The 17,190-nt window shown below is 44.4% G+C and overlaps 1 protein-coding gene across 1 annotated transcript in view; it reads left to right on the forward strand.

Annotated features, from left to right (window-relative positions):
• The window catches only part of MFAP1 (microfibril associated protein 1), a 637,732-nt gene that overhangs the window by 276,210 nt on the left and 344,332 nt on the right, over positions 1-17,190 (forward strand). The window contains exon 6 of the mRNA XM_044077701.1: positions 11,318-11,478. Within this exon, the coding sequence (XP_043933636.1) occupies positions 11,318-11,478 (161 nt within the window). The remainder of the gene's footprint in view (positions 1-11,317; positions 11,479-17,190) is intronic.

Below are 17,190 nucleotides of genomic sequence, written 5' to 3' on the forward strand. Positions count from 1 at the left end.
GGAACAAAATTTACCTGATCATGTGAAAGCTAAACTTCTTGATGCTCCTTTACAAAAGGATGTATTATTTGGTACTAATGCTGAGGACATACTACGGAAAATGGAAGAAAAAGCCAAATCTATGCAAACTGTCAAGGCTTTCTTACAGGTCCAACCACCACATTTTAGCAGAAATTGGCCTTCAAAAAACTGGTCCTTTCCAGCCACTGACAAGCCCCAAAGAAGCAGATACAGACGCACAAGGGGCAGAGGGCAATCACAAGGATCATATAGAGGCAGACAATGGCAATCTCCAGCACCAAGAGGTGGTGAAGACAGTGCACAACAATACAGGAAGCAAACCCAATACTCCCTCATTTCCATGCCAAGCAAGTCTCAGCTGACAGCACCTTTGGGAGGGAAACTAGCATTATTTGCAAGCAATTGGCATATTGTCACAACAGACAAATGGATACTGGACATTATAAACAGAGGCTACAAATTTCAATTTCACACTCTTCCAAAAATGAGAGGCATGCCAAACCTGCCACAAAATCAAAGGGCAGAGGCACAACTGCAAATTTCAAAGCTCCTAAACATGAGAGCTATACAAAAGGGTACGTACACTCCAACAAGGTCAAGGTTTTTATTCAAGACTTTTTGTGGTACCAAGAAAAGGAACCGACTGGAGACCCATTTTGGACTTATCCATCCTAAACACATTCCTACTCGTGCCAAAATTCAAGATGCTCACATTACAGCAACTTCTTCCCATGCTGGGCAAGGAGTTTTGGCTGGTAACATTGGACCTCAAGGAGGCATACCTGCATGTCCCAATCAGACAAAGCTGCAGAAGATACCTCAGATTTCTTGCAGGTTCAATCCACTATCAATTCTCTGCATTGCCCTTTGGCTTATCTACTGCACCCAGAGTATTCACAAAGTGCCTGGCATCAGTGATTGCCTACTGCAGACTTCAAGGGATACAAATTTACCCTTATCTGGACGACTGCTGATCCAAGCGGACAGCAAACACATACTACTGGAACATCTGGCTTATGTGACACGGTTACTGCTTTCTCTGGGATATACCATCAACAAGGAGAAATCAAGACTAACACCATCTCAGAAAATAACCTTCCTGGGTGCCAACTTGGACACAAACACCCAGATGGCATATCTTACGCCAGAAAAACAAGGGCAACTATCTCAGTACTTCAAAACACTAGCAAAAAGTACCAGGCTTACTGCAAGGAAAATCCTGCAGGCTCTGGGATTCATGGCATCTTGCATTCTTCTAATCCCATGTGCAAAGCTGCATATGAGGAAACTTCAATGGTACCTAAAAATCTATGGTCTCAACACAGTCACAGTTTGGAAGCAATTATACCAATAATTCCATGTTTGCAAAAGGAATTTCTATGGTGGGCCCAAGCATGTCAAGTAAACACAGGCCTTCCATTCTGCAAGCCTCAAGCAAAACAAGTCATAACCACAGGCGCCTCAGATTACACCTGGGGCACATGAAGGACAGGTGCATTCAGGGCAGATGGTCCCAAAGGAAAAGCACCTTCACATCAATCAAAAAGAAATGCTAGCAGTGATAAATGCAATTACAGCTTTCAAGGACTTCCTGCATCCAGGACAATTACTGATAAGAACAGACAACACCACAGTAATGTGGTACATAAACAAACAAGGAGGAACACATTCATACCCCTTGTGCAGACTAGCCATGACTCTTTGGAACTTGGCTCTGGAAAGACAAATCGAACTTCAAGCACAGTACTTGCCAGGACTGGAAAACACACTGGCAGACACTCTAAGCAGAAATATGACACATCCACACGAATGGAAGTTACATCTTCAGGTGTTTACAGAGATAATCCAAGCATGGGGGAGGCCAGACATAGATCTTTTTGCCTCCCACAGGAACCATCAACTGAAAAAGTTTTGTTCAAGGACCTTTCATCCAAAGGCCTGGAAAGTGGACGCCCTTTCATTCAGTTGGACAGCGTGGACAGTTTATGCATTCCCACCTCTGCCCCTTCTGCCCAAGGTGCTTTTGAAAGAAAGAACAGACAAATCGAGGATGATACTGATTGCTCCAGATTAGCCAAGGCAACACTGGTATCCACTCCTGAGGAGCCTAACACATACTCCTCCCTGGTCCCTGCCTCTAATGCCTCTCCTACTGACTCAGAACAGCTACAAAACTCTTCACAGTCAGCTGAAAACACTCAACCTCGCTGCATGGAAAATTCCTTGACACCACAACAGTCCCTACTCTCCAAGGAGGTGCAGGATGTCATTTTGGAGGCCAGAAGACCATCTACTAGAAAAGCTTACTCTGCAAAATGGAAGCGGTTTTGCTGTTGGAATGAGAAAAGAGGCCAGGACCCTAGAAAATTGAACTTGCCTCAGGTTTTACAGTACCTAGCTGAACTGCTGAACAGTGGACTTTCATTTTCTTCCATAAAAATACATGCCTCAGCCATTTCTGCAGAATTCAACACGGATCCTCCTTTATTCTCTCACCCACTCTTACGACAGTTCCTCAGAGGGGCTAAGAATATAAGACCTCCAAGGAAGCAACCAATACCAGCCTGGGACCTTAATTACATACTAGAAAAATTAACATTTGCCTCCCTTTGAACCTGCTGCCTCAACAGATCTGCAACATTTGTCCTGGAAAACAGCTTTCCTTCTGGCCATCACTTCAGCTCGTAGGGTTTCTGAACTACAGGCCCTCATGGCGGTGCAGCCCTTCCTCATCTTCCATCAGGACAGGGTTTCCCTTCGTACCAACCCATCTTTTATGCCAAAAGTGGTATCCAGGGTAGCCTTAAATCAAGCCATACACCTACCTACCTTTTATCCTAACCCTGAAAACAAAGGGGAGAGACTGCTTCACACTTTAGACATCCATAGGCAGCTACGTTATTATTTGGACAGAACAAAGTCCTTCAGGAAATCAGAACAACTTTTTGTGTCCTATGCGTAGGGGCTCAAGGGAAACCAGTTACCAAACAGACCATTTCCAAGTGGATTGGCCACTGCATACGGTTTTGTTATTCCTATCATGGGAAATCTGTCCCTACTGGTATCAGATCTCACTCCACCAGGGCCACAGCCACCTCTACAGCCTTCCTCAGAGGCGTTCCTACTAAGGATATTTTGGAGGCAGCCACTTGGAGTTCTGTACATACCTTCACAAAACACTACCACCTACCCTTATATTCCAGAACAAGAGCAGGCTTTGCCACTGCTGTTTTGCAGGGCATTCTGGCTCAACCCAGTTCCTCATAGTACCTACCACCCTATGCATAGCTTTGGGACTCTACCATCTGTGATTACTGCAGCTGTATGCACGATGAACATAGTACAGTTTTGTACCTACCATAAATGTAGATGTTCGAGTGCTAATACAACTGCAGTACAGGTTTCCCTCCCTCCTTCCCCACTTGGTAAAGGCATGGGGCCTAACAACCTCTTCATACCACCTGACTGGGTTATCCTGCTATGTTTTATTTGCTTGCTTACACTGATTTTGCATTACATTGCATTGCCTGCATATGTAGATAAGCCTTATTTATGTATTGCCTTCCTTTTGGGGGCACCTGACATCTGGGGCAAGAAAGACTGAAGAACATGGCGTCGGCTGTGTCTTATATACTCTGGCCTTACTGACGTCAGAAGAGTAGCGGCGACAACCGGCGCGGACCAAGACTTTGGAATTCGGCCGACCGAGGGACCGCCTGACGGCTGAAAACCCATCTGTGATTACTGCAGCTGTATTAGCACTCGAACATCTACATTTATGGTAGGTACAAAACTGTACTATTTCAGGATTGCAGGTATTGTCATGCAAAGCTCTGTACTTTTTTGTAAGGACAGAGTTTCCTTCAGAAGTAATCCAGCTCTCATTCTCAAGATGGTCTTCAAGATTCTTCTAAGACAGACTGTTAATTTACCAGTTTTCTTTCCAAATTTCTCCCAGCAAAGGTGAAGATCTTATCAATATTTTGAATGCTCACAGTCAGCTTTGATTTTATTTACACCATGCAAAGGATTTTAGGAAATATGGTTGGCTATTTATTTCCTTTTCTATGACAAAGTTGGGTTCCAGCACGTCTAAAGGTACCCTGTCCAGGTGGCTAGCTAATTGCATTATTTTTGTTGAGCCAAGGGAGTGTCATTGTCTTCTAAGCCAAAAGTGTATTTTACCAGAGTAGTCGCTACCTGTACAGACTTCTTTAGCAGTGTGTCCTTATTGGTATTTGTCTAACGGCTACATTTCATATGCTTGTCTCTCATTACAAGATCGACTTGCAGTCCAGGTACAGAGCATCTCTGGTTTCACCATTTTCTGTAATATCTTTCCATATTTTCTCCTGGGTTTATTTTAGCTGGAAAATCTTTCCCATTGGTTGAGATGCATAGAAATGACAACATTGGATACAAAAGCTGTGACCCTATTATAATGCTAGAGCCTAGATTCATGTTGTTTTTTTCTTTCACAATATCCCACCCAATGTCCCTCCTTCCAGATTGCCATTGCTGTATGGCTCCTGCTAGACTACACTGAACCTTCCTGGAGTCTTGTTTGATTGCAGTCATTTTAAATTGTTCTTTGTGGTTACAATTTATTTTTTTAGTTATAAGTATTTCCTACTTAAGGACTGTAGTTATGACCTATGGGGCAAACTTGATCTGACAGCTGTAAGAGAGGTAGTGCATTATCGGAGTGGGGAGGAGCTTGACCCTTATGACTAAAAGTCTAGTTTCCTGCCTCAAATCTGTTTTACACCATCTGTTGAGATAGATGAAATAGAAAACACAAATCTAGCAGTATGGTATGTATATTTAGATCTGCAGTAGTTCACTTCATTTGGTCTTCAACCTGTGGGATACGGATCCATATTGGATCCAAGCCGGCAACTTTACTAGTATCTGCTCTGAGCTCCAAGCTCCTCCCCTTACCCATAATACACCTCCACCACCTTCCAACCCGCAGACCTTGTTTACCACAAATAGCTTATGCATCGTAATCTCAAGATCTCCAGATTTTCAAGTGGGTAAAGACTTTAAAAATGTCTAGCTAGCGATAGAGTAGGTTCCCTTTTCTCCTCCCCTTGCTTGGGTCAAGTTTATAGTTTTTAGTGTAGTTAGCGTAGAGTAGTTGTGTGGATTTTTTGCCCCCCCCCCCCCCCAGTGTGTTCTATGTGTGAGTTTGGTGAGTGGGTGTTCTCAGAAAGAAAGCCATAACATTTTCTTTGTTTTTCTTTCTTCTGAAAGTATGGCTGACGAGCCTATTTTCAAAAGATACACTGAGTGCGGCCATAAGTTATCCCCTGTGGATGGCCTCACTCTGTGTGTTATGTGCTTGGGTGTGGCCCATCTGAGCATAGACTGCACTACATGCCCGGGGTTCAACCCTCGTCGCATTAAAGATAGGAAGGCCAGGTTGGCCCTAAAAGGCCTTCTTCCCCCTTCTGAGATTGTTGCCTCATCTTCGGCTTTGGTCACAACTGCTGCTGTGGCCGCCTCTCCTTCTTCTCTTCCCCTGGCTTCTCCTCCCTCCCAGGCTGGGACTCCAACCACCTGTGCAAAAGTCTCTGGAAGCAGAGCAGAAAAGGGGCAGAGAGAAGGAGAGAGAGAGTCGAAGTAGAGGGAAAAGTGTAAGAGGTCTCCGGACCTCCCTTCACCAGTAAAAACTTTACTGAGCCGTGACTCCCCACTGCTCCGATCTCTGAGGTTCTCTCCGGAGCCGGAGGAGACACGCTCAGCTTCTAGGGCCTCGGTCCCCCGACCCGCAAGTTCAGAGTCCGTGGCCTCGTCGAGGTCCACCCGATCTTTGTCTGAGGTCGATATGGATAAAATGATGAGGAGGTTCATCCCTACTCAGATCCAGATGGGGGTCTTGCCAACCCCCCCCCCCTCAGGAAGGGGGATCTCGCTTCCATTTTTCCAGCCAAATATCTCCTTCTCAGATCCGTCCATCAGGTTTGGAGTATTGAATCTGAGGGTGTCAGGGGGTCGGCGCCGACGGTACCTGCTTCCTTGACACAGACAGATGCCTGGAGCATATCGGATCCGACCAGCGTCGGTCCGAGCCACAGAGCCGGAGCTTGGGTGTCTGATCCGAGGGAGTGGAACTTTTTTCATCTGCTCCGCCTTTGTCAGGCCAAGTTCCCTCCCTTGGAGATCTGTCCACTTCTGGCCCGGCTCCAATTCTCTTGTCGGACCTGAGGAGACCGGCCTCCTTATTGGTTTCTCAGAAGGTTCGCTCTCCGGCGTTCGAAGTGGTAGAAAGGGTTCTCTCTGCGGGATCGAGACCCCTGACTGCCCCCTCGGACTCCACCCAGACCCCCTTGGCTGTGTCTATGGTCCCCATCATTTTACCAGAGGGACAGCCCATGCTCGAGAAGCCCCAGATGGCTCCCCCTGAGGAACAAGTGGCTTGCAAGTTCCCCCCGGAGAGCCCCACCGGAGAGGTGCCTTGCAAGCATATGTGCAAGAGGAGGCACTTGGACTTCCCCGAGTCCCTCACCGAGGATATGGATTTGGATGATGGAGAAGGTTCCCCTAGGTCACCTCCCAAGGATGTCTCCTTTGGAGAAATCATGGAAATCCTGCACCAGTGGGGAGGTTGGTCTGCCTCCAAACATTCTTCTGACAAGTCCATGTTTCTGGAGGCTTTCGGCATGGGCCCATCTACTTCCTGGGTTTCCCCTCCCGCGGATCCTTTGGTGGATCTGGTCACCTCGCGGGCATGGAAGGAGCCGGACACCATGGAACCAATTCCAAAAAGTCCCGACATAATTTTAAGTCCCCCCACAGACAGGCCAACATGAAACAAAGGCTCCCCGATAGACGCTATGGTGGTAGCAGCAGCCACAAAGAAGGAACTTGCCCAGGAGAGTTCCTCTGTTCATCCTCTTGACCGAGAGTCGTGGATGGTGGACCGCCTAGGGAAGTGGGTTTATGCTTCAGCTACCTTTTCAATTAGGGTGCTGAACTACTTGGCCCATGTCACCAGACTCCAACGCGACCTGATAAAGGAGCTGGAGGAGTCTCCCCCTAAGTCCATGTCGCAGGAGGACAGGGCCTCATTCTCCGTGAGGATGGCCACTTTGAAAGCATGTTCCAACACGTCCATGCAACTCCTTTCACATGCTACAGAAGGAGTAGCTAGGGCAACTGGGTCTGGCGTGTCCATGAGGCATAACACCTGTCTCAGATTATGTCCAATTTTCGGAACCTTTCAAGGCATCCTTTGCCAGTGCCCCTTATGACGGCTCTACTCTCTTTGGTAAGACTGTCAAAGAGACATTAGTCCAGAATAAGAAGGACGGGAAGACACTGTCTGCCATCGGGATCCGCTTCTTGAACCCTCAAAGGTTCTTTTTCCAGAACCAGAGAGGGCAAAAGAAGAAGTGGTTCCGAAAGTCACAGTATTCTTGGGGCATTCAGGGCTCTTCTTCCCCCAGAGGCAGAGGGAGACAGAATGGATGCCGGCCCAGAGGCAGAGGGGGTCTGAGGAATTTTGGGTCTCAAGAACCTTTCTCGGACAGACCCAGGCAGCAACCCTGAGGGGTGGCCCGACTGCTGTACTCTGGAGGCAGTTGGGGGACGATTGTCCTTTCACCTAGCGGTATGGGATTCCATAACATCAGACTGCTGGGTGCTTCAGGTCATATCTAAAGGATACTCTATCCCCTTTGTGGGCCCCTTCAAATCTCCCAGACACCTCCCGGACGTACTACCCATGCAAAGGGAGGCAGCATCACAGGAAATTTCCAAGCTGCTAGAAAAGCAAGCCATCAAAACCATCCCCCAGATCAGTCCTGATCGGGCTTCTACTCCAGGTTCTTTTTGGTGCCAAAGAAAACTGGGGACTTAAGGCCCATTCTGGACCTTTTAACCCTGAACCTGTCAGTAGCCAAAGAGAAGTTCCGGATGGTCACACTGCAGTCCATCATGCCATACCTGCAAGAGAGCAACTGGATGTGCTCGTTAGCCCTCCAAGATGTTTACTATCACATAAAGATGCACAGAAGCTCCAGGAGTTTCCTGTGCTTCTGGTTAGGAGTCAATCTTTACCAATTTCAAGCCCTACCCTTTGGTCTCACCATAGCTCCCAGGGTGTTTACCAAAGTGATGGTGGTGGTAGTGGCTCACCTGAGGCTTCAGGGGATTCAGGTCTGTCCATACCTGGATGATTGGCTCCTCACTGTTCCCACTAGGTGCCTGCTCTCCCAAACCAGGGATTACTTCCAGATTCTTGCCCTGCGTTTGGGGATCACAATCAACGCATCCAAATCACCCCTAGATCCTGTACAGGTGATAGACTACATTGGTGCCAAGATAAATACTCTACAGTGTGAAATCTTCCTGACCCCGGAGAGAGTACAAAACCTGAGGATGCATGTCTCCCTGATCTACCACTCTCCTCTCCCAGTGGCGGAATCGGTGTTGAGTGCCTTAGGCTCGATGGCGGTGACCATAACTCTTCTCCCGTGTGCCCTGTTACACATGAGAATTCTACAGTGGACTCAAACTGTACAATGGTCCCTGTTGGAACTGACATTGGCATATCCAGTTCAACTCAGCCAAGTCTGTCGGTCGTCCCTCATATGGTGTATGTGTTCTCCGGACATTTTGGAGGGATGACCCTTTGTTCCAGACCCGGACCAAGCCACAGTAACCACGGACACCTTCCAACTTGGGTGAGGGGGGCATTGTTCTGGCAGGACAGTCCAAGGCCTGTGGTCCTCTGTAGAGACCATCTTGCACATAAATGTCCTAGAGATGAGAGTGGTCCTTCTAGCGTTGCAGGCCCTTCATGCCTTTCTTCCTCTGGGAACAATTGCAATTCAGTCAGACAACATGTCAGTGGTCTGGTACATTAACAAACAGGGAGGGACCAGATCTTACCCTCTTTGTCATGAGATCATGAGAGTGTGGGAATGGGCGATCTCCACCGGTTGTTTTCTCATTGTACTGCACATTCCAGGACGGTCCAACATCCTAGCGGACAAGCTAAGTCGGACTATTCTGATGCCTTATGAGTGATCTCTGAATCTTTCAGTAGAGGAACAGATCTTCCGCAAGTGGGGTCAACCTTGCTGCGATCTCTTCGCATCTCCTTCCAATGCAAAGTGCAGCAAGTTTTTTGCTTTGAACTCCCTGCCGGGGGAGTCCCCCAGAGATGCTGTAGTTCATGCTTGGCCTCCCGGTCTTCTGTATGCTTACCTGCCAGTACCTGTATGCTTACCTGCCAGTACCTGTTAATCCGAGCTTTCTACAGAAAGCTCTTCGACTGGGGAGCAGAGTGATCCTCGTTGCCCCATTTTGGCCTCGCCAGGTATGGTTTCCCTTCCTTTGGGTCTCACCTTTTGGCTCCACCTTGGGTCCTGGATCCCATTCAGGATCTGATTTCACACCCTTCGGGGGTGCCTCATCCGAATCTGGACAGTTTGAAGCTGATACCTTGGCTGCTCCAGTTCCCGTGATTGCTAGGACTCCTGGACTATCCTCCTCAGTTAGATCTATTTTGGTGGCTGCTCATAAGTCTTCGACCAGGAAGGTTTATCGCAGCAAGTGGAAACATTTTTCCTTTTGGGCCTTTCAAAGGAGTTTAGACCCCTTCACGGCTTGTATTTCCTCCATTCTTGATTTTCTAGCTGATATTTTTTAACAGGGAGCTAGTTCTTCTACTGTCAAGGTTCAGTTGCCTGCCACCTCTCATTTTCATGTGGGCGTGAATTGTGCTTCTCTAGCCTCCTCCAGACTGTGTAAAGCCTTTATTAAAGGCACCTTTTTGTTACGCCCCCCCCCAGTCAAAGATCCTGTTCCCCCACGGGACCTTACTATAGTTCTTCAAGCTTTGGTTGCTCCGCCTTTCAAGCCTGCTGCAACAGCAGATCTGAAATATTTATCTTGGAAAACCGCTTTTCTGGTGGCCATTATCTCTGCCAAAAGGCTTTCAGAATTACAGGCCTTGTCCATCAAAGTTCCTTACGTGATTTTTCACAAAGATAGGGTTTCCCTTCGAACCAATCCTTCCTTTCTTCCTAAGGTGGCATCATCAGCCAATATCAATCAGACCATCAATTTGCCTGTGTTTTTTCCTAATTTTTCTAACAAGATGGAATACAAACTCCATCTGTGGATGTTCATAGACAGTTGTGATTCTATTTACACAGGACAAAAAAATTCAGTAAATCTGATCAATTGTTTATATCCTTCTATAAACCTTTTTTGGGGAAACCTAGCTCCAACGTCACTATTGCTAGATGGATTTCTTCATGTATCCTTCAGGTCTATAAGGACAGAGGCTTGTCTCCTCCAGGTCAAGTGAAAGCTCATTCAACTAGGTCCATGGCTACATCTGTGGCTTTTTGGTCTTGTGTGTCTTTGGATGAGATTGTTCTGCAGCTACTTGGTCCTCATCTCATATGTTTATTTCTCATTACAAATTGGATTTGACTTCCAGAAGGAGAGCATCCTTTGGTTCTGTGGTGCTCTGGAATATCCTTCCATGAGGGCCTCCCAGGAGTTTAGTAGATGGGGACTCTGCCCCACAGGTTGAAGAGCAAATGAAGTAAACTACTTCAGATAAAGAAGTCATGTACTCACCATAGCATTCCATCTGAGTAGTTCTACTTCATTTGTCTTCAACCGTCCCTCCCTCCTTCCCCCGGACCTGGGCATATGAACAGCCTACAGGCTGTAGTTATAGGTCACAAGTATTTTTTCAGGTCGGGTTATCAGTATAAGGTTCAGCAAACTCGATCTTGGGATTGGAAGTTAGTGGAGGTGCATTATGGGTAAGGGGAGGAACCTGGAGCTCGGAGCAGATGCTAGTAAAGTTGCCAGCTCGGATCCGATATGGATCTGTATCCCACAGGTTGAAGACAAATGAAGTAGAACTACTTGGATGGAACGTTATAGTGAGTACATAACTTCTTTTTTCTTTCACATTGATAATTGATTGATATCTGCATTTAGAATAAAAATTTGTTTCAGAACCTCAAGATTTTTGTTTGTATCCATAGATGTTAACCTGAAGAACTAGCCAGTATATCTGGCAGTGTTTTGTTTGCTAAACTCTCATCAGGAGGGGATGTCTTCAAATTGTTGTGTAAGGAAACAGAACTCTTCAGGTTCAGTTAAGGAGCAATGCTATTTATTCATCTGTCACCAAATAATTGAAATTTTGGGATGCACAGTCCCAACTTTGTACTAATGTATTTTCATGGATACAGCCTTTCATTTGACCGTCCCCTTTTTTCTGTAGATTCTTTAACAGTTTACACTTATTCCTGTTTAGATTGTTGAGGAGGAAGCAAAGAAGGAGTTTGAGGAGAACAGAAGGTCTCTGGCAGCACTTGAAGCTCTCAATACTGATGATGAGAATGAGGAGGAGGAGTATGAATCTTGGAAAGTGCGCGAGCTGAAAAGGATCAAACGTGACCGTGAGGAACGAGAAGCGTAAGTTTGTGCTGGACTGGAGTTCTACAGAAGATGACTAGTGATGGCAGCAAAATCCCAGCAGTACTGATAATATACCAGGCCAGACATAGTCTGAAATATGCTAACTCTAGCAGTACATATAGGATACATAACTTTGTCAAGCACAGTCTTGTCACAGCATAAAAATCCACAAACACTTGAATAACAGAAAAAGCCACACAGCAGCAAGAACTCATTCCCCAAAATGTATTCTTAGCGCATTTGTCTCACGGTGACAAAACTTCATCAGATAAAAATATAAACTCAAATGAACTTTAAATATCCGTGAAGCCAGGTAACATCATTGCACATTTAAAGAGAAATGCACACAATTACTCTAAAATACATATAGTAACATACATAAAAAAAACTTATTATAAATTCAAATAGAAAAGAAGAAAGTAAATAACAATAACTGTTGAATTTATCTATGCTCTGCTTTCAGTTTTAAAATACATTCAATGGATGCCATCTCATTCAGCCCAGGCCAACCTACTGCTCTCAAATGTAAAATCCAGTACAACTCCCTTTGCTCAAGAAAAAGTTGCCATGGACCACCCCTAGGGTTAGGTTTAACTTGTTCAATTACCAAAAACTTAAATTGATGCTCAGGGAAATCCAGTAAGTGCCGAAATAGGGCATTGGTCATTTTTTTTCTTATTTATTTCATAAATGTGTTCATAAGTACAATTTTTTAAATTGTGCTCACTCTTTCCAACATAAAATACTAGGCAGCATTGACACAATGCCTCATATACTATACTCCTAAGCTGTTACAATTGTACTTCCCTTTAATTTTCAGCCGGTAGCCATTAATATTGAAGAGTTCCACAGTATTGATATAGGGACAAAAATGGCAACACCCACATTTGGACATCTGCCAAAGCTTCTTCTCTTTAAAATTGTGTGGCCAAAGTGGCCTCTCCATAAGATTCTTCAGGTTTGTTACCCTCTTATATACAACCACTGGCTTAGAACCTATTTTGTTCCTTACCACACGGTCGTCCATAAGCACAGACCAGTTTTTAAAAATGACATCCCTCACCTGTTTGTAGTCCACAGTAAATCTCGTAAAAGAGGCCAACCTAAAATTAACGTCAGCGTTTTGTTATACAGTCAAATTACTTTCATGGGCCACATTAGTATGCTCATTAAAATTGTGAAAATCATCATATGTTGAATTATTCTTGGAATATATTAATAATACTACCAAGTTTTTGAAATTTGTACACGTGTTAAATGAGGAATGTAGCAGTTATTGGATGTAAATTTGGTGAAAGATGTGGGTAATGGTAGATATGTTTCTACCATTTACAGGAAGCCCACATCCTGTAATTCATTCTTGTATTCTGATAGTTCACAGCCCCTTGTCCCAAAAAGAAGCAGTTGTCAAGGGACAATTCATCAGGGTTGCCAGGATGGTATCATTACTTGATGAATTTATGAATGAATGTGCCTTACTGGAATCAATGTTTCTTAAAAGAGACTATCCTAAAGAATTTGTGAGAGAGATTAAAATGGAAGTGATAAAGAAGCAGAGGAGGAGGTTATGTTCCTATTTTAATGAGTTTGGAAGCTGATGATTTTCACAGTTTTACTGAGCATAGTAATGTGGTCCATGAAAGTAATTTGACTGTACAGCAAAATGCTGACATTAAATTTAGGTTGGCCTTTATTACGAGATTTACTGTGGACTTCAAACAGGTGAGGGATGTTATTTTTAAAAATTGGTCTGTACTTATGGATGACTGTGTGGTAAGGAACAAAACAGGTTCTAAGCCGGTGGTTATATTTAAGAGGGGTAATAACCTGAAGAATCTTATGGAGAGGCCACTTTGCCTACACAGTTTTAAAGACAAGAAGCTTTGGCAGATGTCCAAATGTGGGTGTTGCCATTTTTTCCCCTATGTCAATACTGGGGAACTCTTTGATATTAATGGCTACCAGTTGAATGTTAAAGAGAAGTACAATTGCTTAGGAGTAGCATATGGGGCATTGTGTCAATGCTGCCCGGTATTTTATGTCGGAATGACTGAGAGCAAATTAAAAAATCGTATTTATGAACACATTTATGAAATAAATAAGAAAAAATGACCAGTGCCCTATTTCGGCACTTATTGCATTTCCCTGAGCATCAATTTAAGTTTGTGTTAATTGAACAAGCTAAACCTAACCCTAGGGGTGGACCATGGCAACTTTTTCTAGAGCAAAGGGAATTGCACTGGATTTTATGTGAGATCAGTAGGTTGGCCTGGGCTGAATGAGATGGCATCCATTGGATGTATTTTAAAACTGAAAGCAGAACATAGATACATTCAACAGTTATTGTTGTTAGTTATTTACTTTCTTCTTTTGTATTTGAATTGTTTATAATAAGTTTTTTTATGTATGTTACTATATGTATTTTAGAGTAATTGTATATGTTTCTCTTTAAATGTGCAATGAGATGTTGCTGTTATCTAGTTTCATGGGTATTTAAAGTTCATTTGAGTTTATATTTTTATCTGATGAAGTCTTGTCATTGTCTGAGACAAAAACGCTAAGAATAAATTTTGGAGAACGAGTCCTTGCTGCTGTGTGGCTTTTTCTGTTATTCAAGCACAGTCTTGTACCTGGTAGTACAATCTAACTTTGTTTCTGAAAACCTGACACATTCATGCGAAGACAGTTCAGACTGTCCTGCTTGCTTCTGATAGCTTAACTCATCTCTGAGTTTGGGATCTGAGCTGTCCCGGAAACCAGATGGTTAAGTGACCAGAAAATTGTCATCTGATGTTTTAATAAATGTAAATGAAAGCAGAGTCAGACTTTGACTTGACTAGCTCGATACTGTATGCTAGGAAGGATTGCACTGGAGAGCAAAGCGGTGTAAAAGAATCATGAATTATTCAGTCTAGTGTAAAAATGGAATTTGGTAGCTGAGAATGGTTATAGGTTGTTGTATGGTGGACTAACGGTAACTTGAAGGTATATTATGATTGCACAAGAAATTTAACACCCATTTGCTGTAATGTGTGCAAGTAGGTTCTTCTCAGGGCGGAATCATGTTGCACAGGTGTTAATACCTGTTTAGAAGTTGGATGCAGTATCTGCACCAGGGAAAGGTAGTAGTCCAGTTAGGAACCTTTGTTAATTTTGTCTTAATTGCACTGGTTGTAACTAAATTCCATTTCATATTCTATGTTGACATTTTCTGCTGTTAGTTTTCAAATTTCTTTTTTCTATTCAGAATCTTTTATGTGCAACAGGATCTTTTTAGATGTTTCTCTAGAATTTGATTTCTTCTTTTTTGGGCAGTTACTACTACTGATGTTCTTCATGTTTCATTGTTGCAGTCATCACACTTGGGTTATCTGCCTGCAGGTAGCCCTCAGTCGGCCCGAATACCAAAGTTTTGGGATTTCTGTGTTGGATGCTGTTGCTTCTTCCATGACGTCAGGTCGTCGGGGGTATAAAACATGCAGCCGATGCCATTACATCAGCTTTTCTTGCCACATGGGAGCCCGAAGCTGAAGCAGTTCACAAGTGCCGGTCGGCTGCTTCCTGAAATTTTTGTTTTTCAAGTTTCAAACCTGAAATCTTCTAAAGCTAATTACCCCAGTGGGGATCCTTTTTTCTTGCTCTAACCGATGTCAGAAAAAGTTAACAATTTTCTTCCTGTGGAAAACAAATACCTCACAGAGATTTTCATTCTTACTGCGTAATCTGTTTAGGCCCAGACCACAACGTTCCTCTCTGTAGGTTTTGTGCCTTGTTTAACACCTGAACTATTCGTCGTCGGGCTATCTTTGTCGCTAAATTCTTTCACTCTCATTCTCCGTTTTCTGAAATGGCTTCCATAAGCCATCCGACTGTTGATCTTCTGAAAAAACGTAAGGATAAAGACAGAGACAGACCGCATAGGTCCAAAACTGCCGACAGCGCTTCTGTTAAGCTAGTCGCCAGTTCACCGGTATTCAGTGAGGCGCTTTCGCAGCCCCTGATACCTGCTTCTACAGATTTGCAGGCCTCTGCTGAGACCCATTCGGAGTCCGGTATGCTGTGAGATGCTTCTTCGACTATGGAACCTGCGGATGTCTCTACCTTGGATGGGTCCGGAGCCGCTGTGCAGACATCTGTTTCTGAGGGTGTATGCCAACCTTCCGATGTTCGCTTTAAACTGACAGCTTCGTTTTTCACAAAAAATATCGGGTTTCTCAGGCCCAGAGTTCGCCCTACACCTAGAAAACTGATGAACAAAGTGCATGCTCAAGCTCCATTGCCACAGAAACTAATGCTTAGAATGGCTGAAGACCATATAACTTTAATTAGAGGAAACCAGCCTTCCCAGTCTAAAAGACAAAGAATTGATTTTCCTTCTGATTCTACAGACCATGAGTCCGATGACTCTGATCCCTCTGATTACCAGGACATACCTTTATCTACCTATGTGGATTCAGATGCGGAGGATTCCATTCCCTCTGCCTCCCCTCCAGAGGGCTTTTCCTTTGGTGAAACCTTGCATACTTTAAGAGAGCATTTCCACTGGGAATGCCAGGACTACCCTCAGTTCAAAAAGAGACTCGGAGAATTTTTAGACTTGCCTCACCACAGGCCTCTAGCTATACCTCCTGTCCTGGACATTGTTGATGATGTCTTCATGGAATCCAGTCTTACTCGTGATACTTTACCACCAACTCCTAGAAAGCCTGACAGGTACTACAGAGTACCTGACTCTCTCAAATTTCTCTTTAAGAATCCCGCTGCGGATCTAGAAACTATTTTCCAGGGACGTAAAGGCATTAAGGCTACTAAAGCCAAAAACCCTACCCCTTCGGACAGGGATTCTAGAGCTTTAGGCAGATGGGGTAAGAAGGTATATACCTCTGCAACTCTTGCCATCAGGGCTTTGAATTGCCAGTTTCACATGTTGAAGTACCAGCAGCATATTATGGAACTAATTAAACAAAAAATGTTGCTGCTTCCGGATTGTACAGGAAATAAAGATTTACAACAGTTAATGCATTCTGCAAACCAAGTTAGTAAACATACCTTGCAGTGTGGTTTTGATGCCTTAGAAACATCTTGCAGGGCTGCTGTTACTGAGTCTGTACTGAGAAGGCATGCTTGGCTGAAGGAGCAAATCTTGCCAGACCATGTCAAAGCGAACTTACTAGATGCTCCATTAAATCAGGAAAGGTTATTTGGCACAAAAGCAGAAGAAGTTCTTAAAAAGATACAGGAAAAAGCTAAATCTTTGCAAACTGTTAAAGATTTCTTACAGGTGCAGCCACCTAGATTCAGTAGGCATCGGCCTTCTAAAAACGGGTTCTTTCCAGTCCCTCCCAGGCATTCTGTGTCCAAACCCAGGGCAACAGGCCACCAAGAATACAGTCTCAGGGTATGCAGAGGTCTAAACAGTGGAGTTCTCCCTCCTCTAAAACAAGGAGTGGTAAGACACCCCCTTATGGAAAAAGTTCACAATAGCTTCCCAGCAAAGCCCAAGTACTTGCACCCCTAGGAGGAAAGCTCGCCCTGCATGCACAAAACTGGATGTCCATTACCTAGGACTGATTGGTCCTAAACATTATATACCACTGATATAGATTCTACTTCCACTCACTGCCATCTCCAAGCAGGTTGCCGGACCTTCCTCCAAACCAGTGGGCAGAGGCTCAAAAGCAAGTACTTTCTATTCTCAGTGTCAGGGTA

This window comes from Protopterus annectens, chromosome 7.part0 (assembly GCF_019279795.1).
Source record: "Protopterus annectens isolate FY-2018-M chromosome 7.part0, PAN1.0, whole genome shotgun sequence".
In the NCBI taxonomy this organism is placed as follows: Eukaryota; Metazoa; Chordata; order Ceratodontiformes; family Protopteridae; genus Protopterus; species Protopterus annectens.